The 7,843-nt window shown below is 50.1% G+C and overlaps 1 protein-coding gene across 8 annotated transcripts in view; it reads right to left on the reverse strand.

Moving 5' to 3' along the window:
* Nucleotides 1-1,108: 1,108 nt before the first annotated feature.
* Nucleotides 1,109-7,843, reverse strand: part of KANK1 (KN motif and ankyrin repeat domains 1) — a 145,808-nt gene continuing 139,073 nt past the window's right edge. For all 8 annotated transcript variants that reach the window (XM_006152447.1, XM_006152448.1, XM_006152444.1 and 5 more), the window contains 4 exons: nt 5,786-5,928; nt 4,960-5,160; nt 2,902-3,000; nt 1,109-2,118 (listed from right to left, as the gene is read on the reverse strand). In XM_006152447.1, coding sequence (XP_006152509.1) covers nt 2,056-2,118; nt 2,902-3,000; nt 4,960-5,160; nt 5,786-5,928 — 506 coding nt within the window. In that variant the 3' untranslated portion in view covers nt 1,109-2,055. The remainder of the gene's footprint in view (nt 2,119-2,901; nt 3,001-4,959; nt 5,161-5,785; nt 5,929-7,843) is intronic.

Below are 7,843 nucleotides of genomic sequence, written 5' to 3' on the forward strand. Positions count from 1 at the left end.
TGTCCAGGAGGCCCCTGGCTTGTGACCCGGACAGCCACTCGCTCCTGCTCCAGGTGCCTGAATGGCCAGTATCGCTTTACATAGCTGCCACGAGTTCTTCCCTAAAAGATGCAAACTGCTGACCATGCCAAGCAGGCGTTATGATGGACACCTGCTGGAAAAGGCTGTTCTCCGGCCTCTCTCCTGAGCTCAATAAGGCTTCATTTTAAAAAGGGAGGGGGGGAACGGAGAGAAGATTTTGGCCACTGTGCTTCATTTTAATAAGACGGTCCCAAGGCTCCCCTCACTTATTTTTAAGTTTCTTTGACACAGCAGGGTCTTGTGCTACAGTCTCCTCCCAGCCTTACCAGCCAGCCGGGATCTGAACCCTGGGCCTTCCCATAAGGCTCCGGTTCTGTGCAACAGCATCCTGGCGCCTACACCACCTCTCTTTTTTTAAAAAAGGACCTGCTAGGGGACCAGCAGATGGCATAATGATTATGTCACTGGCCTCACAGTAGTCAACTGTGTTTCGAGTTTCGGACCCAGCGGCTTAAAACATGTATGTGCGTGCTCAACATTCTGAGAGGAGAATGGAGGAGGGATTGTGGTGTGGCCATCCCTGCTGGGGGTGATTTCTTGCTTTCTGTCTGTCTCTGTCTCTCCAGTAAACACATGTGCCCTATAGCAAACATCTCTCTAAAAAATAAAAAAGAACCTGCCAACAGGTACTCTGGCCGACAATACACCGACAGGTCTGTCTGGCTTCCCTTCGTCCCTTCCTCACTATGTTTCAACCAGTCTCCCAGCATTCGCGCCCAACATTAGAGTCAAGGACTGGCCTCCTGCACCTGCGAAGGGTCAGCTCCCAGATTGCCCTTGGAGATGGCCCGCCTGGTGAGCTGTTGCTGTAATAAGGTCTTACATTTCCCCCTCCTGATGGGCGCCCTGAGTCATGAGCTGACATGGAGATGGAGCAGTGGTCTCGGCAGACGCCTCCGCCCTGCTGGAGCCCAAGACCAGTGACCTGCGCTGCCCTCCCCGCTCAAGCCATCCATCAGCCTTCACTGCATGCTGTAAGTCAGAGCAGTGGGGCGGACAGCTGTCAGAGACGAACCAGGGACGGAACGAGAGCTTAATGCAATTTTATTTTGAAAATATGGCAAGAGTCTAAGGCACTTCAAACATTTAAATACATAGAGGGCCAAAGTAAATGTGACATGACATAAAGGGATCCATAAATACAGAGAGCCACACTAAGTTTCTCTAGAGGCAAACACATGGCCAATTCCTCTAACAGAATTCGATGTTTCTCATTAGGTACAGACAGAACTGTGCAATTACTAATAAAAATATGGTAACGTTACATGCCATTCTTCATGTCTTTAATTACTGTGGAATATAAAAGTTGAAAATACTGTGTCAATTTCATGTAGATACCTTTTATAGAAAAAGTCATATAATACAACTACCTGGTAAAACCGAGTATGTTTCCTTTCGTAATTTTTGTATTTTCTCAGAGCTCCATATTCTATGTTTAATGCACAAACTATCAGGCCAGATCAAACTGCTGATGAGCAAAGACATACAACTTCCTTACCTTAAAATAATAAAGATAAAAAAGAAAATCAACGAAACCATCCTGGAATGGAATTTTAGGAGCGCTGTCCAGTGGCTCCACATCTGGTACACACACGCATCTGTGGGAAAATGTGTCGACACGGTGCCAGCGCAGACCTGCAGCTTCTCTGTGATTGGGGGGCAGGAACAGAGGTGCCTGTTCGGGTCAGGTCACGAGGTCCTTGACTGTACGTAACGGGGCAGAGGCTCAACAGCGGCAGAGGCTGGGGTTCAAGTGTGCCCTCCACAGAGAGGAGGTGGCCAGGAAGGAGGCGTCGATGCCCGGCTGGCGCTCTCCCACTGGCTCCGCGTACGCGAGGAAAGCCTTGAACCCGTGGCTTTCTGCTTCTGTCTGCTGGTGAGCTCGGGCACAGCACGTATACATTCAGTATCTGTCACCCCAACAGGAATGGTAGCAGCTATGGTGGCACGTCAACGAGGGCTATTTGGACGTTCTCAATCAAGTGAACCTCGGTGGGTGGGGCCAGGAGATGTCTTCCTTCCAAGCCTTGGGGTGCCCTGGAGATTCGCAAAGGAAAAACATGGGGGTTAATGAGTGACCTCAGGCTGATGTGTCCCTTGTGACACAGGAACTTGGTCTACCATGGCTGACGACCACCTGCGAGCCAGAGCCAGGAGTGTTCTGGCTGAGAGCGTGGGGCGGAAGGCCAGCAGCAGGTCCTGTTCCATGGCCAGCGCCTCAGCAGTGCCAGGCCCAGCTCTCCTGGATGTCACCTCCCGCCCCGAGTGAACTCTGGGACCTGGCTGCCCGCCGTCTGCTCCAGCAGCAATGCCAGGAGCATGGCGTGTGTGTCCAAGGCTCAGGTGGCCGTGGGGATCATTCTGCACACTGTCAGCCTCCACATGAAGAGGTGAGAGTCACCATCTCCATGGACAGGCAGGGCCCAGCCTTTGCTAAGCAGGAGCTCTCCTGACCTTCAGAGCGGGGCAGAAACGATGAACTTTTTTTTAAAAAAAGAATTATTTTAACTTATTTTATTTTAATTTATTTAATTAATTTATTTAAATTTGACCAGGGGGACGGGGAGAGAGATGGAAAGTGAGAAAGTAAGCCGTCAGGTCCAGGACTTGAACTTGCGGCCGGGCACATGGGAGCCCAGCACCCTTAACTACCATACCACTTGCCGGCCCCAAGAAACGATGACTCTTATACCCCAGACTAAAACTTCCCAATTCAGAATCAGCATAAAAATCTGTATCTCCTGTCAGTTCCTGACGAAGGGGGTCTGCCGCTCCGAGGGATTTCAGCCTAGGTACAAGTGCCACGTGCATGCCACTGACCGGAGACTGGGCCTTCGCGAAGTTGACATGGGCATACAGAAGAACGGCGATGTCCTTGTGTCCTGCCTCCAGGGCTATGGAGAGTGCAGTGCTGCCATCCTTAAGACAAGACAGAAAGAATAAACCATCAGGCTTCCAGGTGGACAAGAGCAGCAGAGGAAAACGCTCTCCCGTGGTGATGACCTTCCCGGAGACGGTCACGTTCTGTTCTTTAGGAACCGTGTGTAGATTTCTAAGGTGGAGGCTGAGGACACCGAGAGCAGTGAGGGCCACCACCACAGTCAACAGGAGAGTCCCCTACCCTTTTGTCTTGGCCTTACAGTGAGCTCTGTGGACACAGGCAGGTCTGTGCAACAAGGCTAGGCAGCCCACGAAGAACTCTTATTCAACCAGAAAGGGGCAGAAGGAGAAGACAGGGCGTAGGGGTGAGCACAGAAACAGAATTCGTTTCTTTGTTCTAATAACTACCAGGCAAGTACTGTGGTGTTTGGAGCTTCTGCAATTTGCCAGAGACCCCTCAACCTTCCTTTTGGTGAGTGATCCCAAAGCCCTCAGCACCTCTACCTAACGCTACAGGCAACCCGGATCTATGAGGCCTTGACCACGGCGGCACGCATGCATGTATATGGAACTACGCGGGGGACACTACACATGGGAAAGCAAATACTTCAGTTAACTGCTTCCCACTGGCCTGTAGGGATTTAGGAGAATATAAAGCAGTGTGGAGGCCAAGAGCAGCATGACTTCATTTTTGTCTAGTCTTAAAATAAGGATTCCTTCTGGTCATCAGCAGCAGGAAATGGTTCGCATGTGGTTTGAGCCATGCGGCTCTGCCCTCCCACGCTGTGAACTCTGGGAGCAGCTTTGCTTCATGAGGTCGGTTCTCCTACTCCTTGAAGGATAAGGAAGGAGGCAATTAGCTGAGGTGGCCAGGATTTCTGGAAGTCACTGTGGTTCCTTGGCCTCTTATTAGAGTATCTATAAGCGTTTCTCTGCTGAGAGCAGAGGTCACAGCAAACAGATCCCTACACCATCTACCGCGTCCTCGAGGTGACACTAGAGCAGTCCGGTTCAAGCGCAGCTCGTGTGTTCTACAGGGTGCCCGAGACTGCAGAGGCGAGTCAGTCCCTCAGGCCAGGAAGACTGGCCCTAGTCTGCTCTTCCTACTGCCTCAGGCCTGGGGGGGTCTGACGCTTAGTGTGAAGAGGATGTTTTCCTTTAACTTTTTTGGTGTTTTGACCTTAAGAAAGCTCTAGTCCAAACCTGTGCTCCACAGAGAAAAACCTGCCCAGACAGAACCAATGCAGCCCAGACTCTGACCTCTGAACTATTTCACCACCCAGGCTTGTCCGGTGCCTTCTACCTACTGGAATTCCTCCTGTTGGTCTGGAGATGCCCAGAAGTATGCCTCTTCCTCGGGTTTCCCAGTCCAGGGGTGATTTGGAAAAAGGAACAGTTTGGGAAGTAAGGTGGTAGCTAGTGGTGGCATTCTGCACACCCACGCTTAGGAGATGTCACAAGTCACTTACTGTCTGAGCATGGAGGATCCTCTGCCTGTCTTGTATCTAGGTGGGTTACCCAACACCCCCAGCTTCTTTCTAAGAATTATTTTATTGAACATTAATTAATTAATGAGAATTTGACCAGAGAGGGACAGAGTGAGAGAGAGAAAGAGAGAGAGAGAGAGAGAGAGAGAGAGAGAGAGAGAGAGAGAGAAAGCCGCCAGGTCCAAGACTTGAACCATGGTCGGCCATGTGGGAGTCCAGCACCCTTAACCACCACACCACCTGCTGGCCCTACCACCCCAGCTACTAATGACTGACAATCCAGACTTCCAAATGGACCAGGGAAATAGCCTTCTCCCACTGGTGGATTTAGCAGAGGGTGCCAACACTGGATTTGATTTTGTAGCACAGATCTGTTATCTGCCTTTAGATAGTGGTTCTCATCCATGCCCATTAAATTGCCTTCCTCCTTTTATCAATGTGGGGTGAGGCCTATTTATCTCCTACCTGCACCCTTAGGACACTGGCCTGGAGGCCCAGCGGAGACACTCACGTTGTCCTCTAAGTGGCCGTTGCAGCCCGGCTGGGCCAGTAGCAGCTTGACGATCTCCACATGCCCATGCTCACTGGCACACATCAGGGCCGTGGAGCCCTCGTCATCCTGGATATTGACGTCGGCCCCACAAGCCAGCAGGCCCTTCACCATGTCTATCCGCCCATGACTGACCGCCAGCATGAGGGCCGTCTGCCCTGCCTGTGGGAAGAGGTGACAGTGGACTCAGATGCACCTACTAAGCTGGGAGGGGTGGCCTGGGGGAAGAGGGGTGTTATGACAGAGGGGAATAAAGTGGATGTGGAATTACGGCAATGTGGAAATCAGTTTCTTATGAATTACGAGCTGGGGAAGACCACAAAGGAAGAAATCGAGCTTTCTCATTAACTTGGAGGACCTGTGTCATCATGGCAAGGTGCTCTGAAGTCTGGAAGATATTCACAAGTCAGATGTGAACACGTCTGGACCCAGGACACTCTGTTTGGCATGAAGGCACTCCATAGAGACAGAAAGTGAGAGTCACTGGGAATATGCTGGGGACTCCCGGCCCCTCACAGGCAGGCAGACTTACACACAGACTGCGAGGAAAGGCAAAGCAGAGGAGAAGAAGGCCTCAGTGTGGAAATCTGGGCCCCGTTTCACTGCCGTGTCTGGTGAGCAAGGACCACCAGTCAGTGCATGGAACAGGCAGGCCCAATGAGCAAGGATACTGTGGAGACATGGGTGGGACCAAAGCCTTCTCCATCAGCAAGGTCACTGCAGGCCTGGCTGCTGCAGCGCTAGTGTTAGGGCTGCTCTGGCCAGCACGGGAAGCGGGGGCACTAACCTGACTGGCCTTGGCGTTCACATCCCCGCAGCTGAAGAGTTCTTCCACAACCCGCATGTCCTTCTCTGCTTCCACAGCAGCCAGAGCTGCCAGCATGATGGGAGTGTACCCCGCTTTGTTCTGGTGATCCACGTCACACACGTCTGTAAAGAAATGCATCTCTTTAGGGAGGAGCTGTCTGCAAATGACAGCAGCGCTGTACTTAGGAGCCGAAGGTCTGGGGTTTAGAGAACCCACAGAAACAGGGCTGGATGGTCAGAGACCAAGAGTGACTTGGACATAAAAAGGGTGAGATATATATATATTTTTTTTTTTTTTGAGAGGTTTTTGCTATAGGGCGCGTGCGCTCGCCAGAAAGAGACAGAGAGACAGAAAGGGAGAAATCACTCCCCAGGGGGAATGGCCATGCTGCAATCCCTTCTCCTCCATTCTCCTTTCGGGATCTTGGGCACGAATGCACATGCACCCAGTGTGAGTTTTAACCCACCGGGTCCGGGATGCGAACTGCAGTTGACTACATGGGAGTCCAGCGACATAGCCATTACGCTAACTGCTAGTCCCAAAAGGGAGAGATGATTTTATACCAAACATTCACACCTTCCCTCCCACCCCCCATTTCATCAGGCCAGAAGCAACAAAAATGACAGTAACCTTTCAGACCAAGTCTTGTTTGCCACTGGTGCTTGAACTACACCTGCTTGGAGGTCTGAAAACTGTTCTAAACCAGGATAGCTGCTTAAGAGAATAAATGACAGTGCAGGACCTAGACACTTCAGCTGTGCTGAGGAACTCACTGCCTTGGAGTAAAGACAACGGAGAGAGCTACAAAGACAGAGGGGTTTATAAAGGCTTGTGCGTGGAACGCTGAATATGGTATTCCCACATAACACTCCACAGCTCTGAGGCCCTGAGTTTATGACTGCTCTAACATGTTTGGGGTCTTTAAAGCAGAATTCCAATCACATGACATCTAATTTTAGGTCTTGTGTTTTGAAAGCAAAGGCACTAAGTCCTCTGAGAAACTGCCAGGGACTAATGAACCCAATGAACCAGATTTTTTCTACTTCTGTAATTCTTACAGAGTCTTCATGCACAAACTATCCTCCAGACATTAAAAATATTTCCTTCAGCACTTTCCAATGGAATGTGGGGTTGGTGAATGTGGGAAGGCAGCTTTCATGTGTGACCAAATGTGTTAAGATGTCTAGGATGTTTCTACCACAAAGTAGTGAGAAGAGAAGGAAGGTGAAAACTCCATGTGTCCCAAGCAAGTGCATAAGGGTGTGATGGTATTTATGAAATAAAAAGCTTTTTATATAGAAAAGGAAAAAAGAAAAGGTGGTGTGATAGAGAAGCAGGTGAGCGCACATACTCTTTGAGGGCCCTCGCCATCTGGGATGCTCAGTTTGTCATGGATGCCAAAGCATCCTAGAGGACTTTATGGAGCCAGAATCTCAGCCTATCATGGTGAGCAGTGAAAAACAAATAAAGAAAAGTGACTGAAGTCGGCAGGTGGTGTGGAGGCTAAGGCACTGGACTCCCACAGGAACAACTATGGTTTGAGTCTTGGACCTGGCAACTTGAAAATCATGCCAGGCATGTGTGTGCATGTGCCTAAAATCCTGGGGAAGGATGGAGGAGAAGGGATTGTGATGTGGTCATCTTGCCTGGGGGGTGATTTCTCACTTTCTCTCTTAGTCTCTCTCTTTGATGAGTGCATGCATCTTATGGCAAAAGTCTAAAATCAATGAATCAATCCAGTAGAAAACACTTTAAAATAAAAAGGTGGAGACCAGCGGGTGGCAGGTGGTTAAGGGTACTGGACTCCCTTATGGCTGACAGCAGTTTGCATCCTGGACCTGGAGGCTTGCTTTCTTACTTTCTCTCTCTCTCTCTCTGGTCAAATTAAAATAAATAAAGTTAAATAGAAATAATTCTTTAAAAAAAATCCTCCCGGGACCAGCAGTTAGAGTAATGGCTATGTCGCTGGACTCCCATGTACTCGACCACGGTTCGCGTCCTGGACCTGGTGGCTTAAAACTCACGCCGGGTGTGTGT

This window comes from Tupaia chinensis, unplaced genomic scaffold, assembly GCF_000334495.1.
Source record: "Tupaia chinensis unplaced genomic scaffold, TupChi_1.0 Scaffold000354_1, whole genome shotgun sequence".
Taxonomy (NCBI): domain Eukaryota; kingdom Metazoa; phylum Chordata; class Mammalia; order Scandentia; family Tupaiidae; genus Tupaia; species Tupaia belangeri.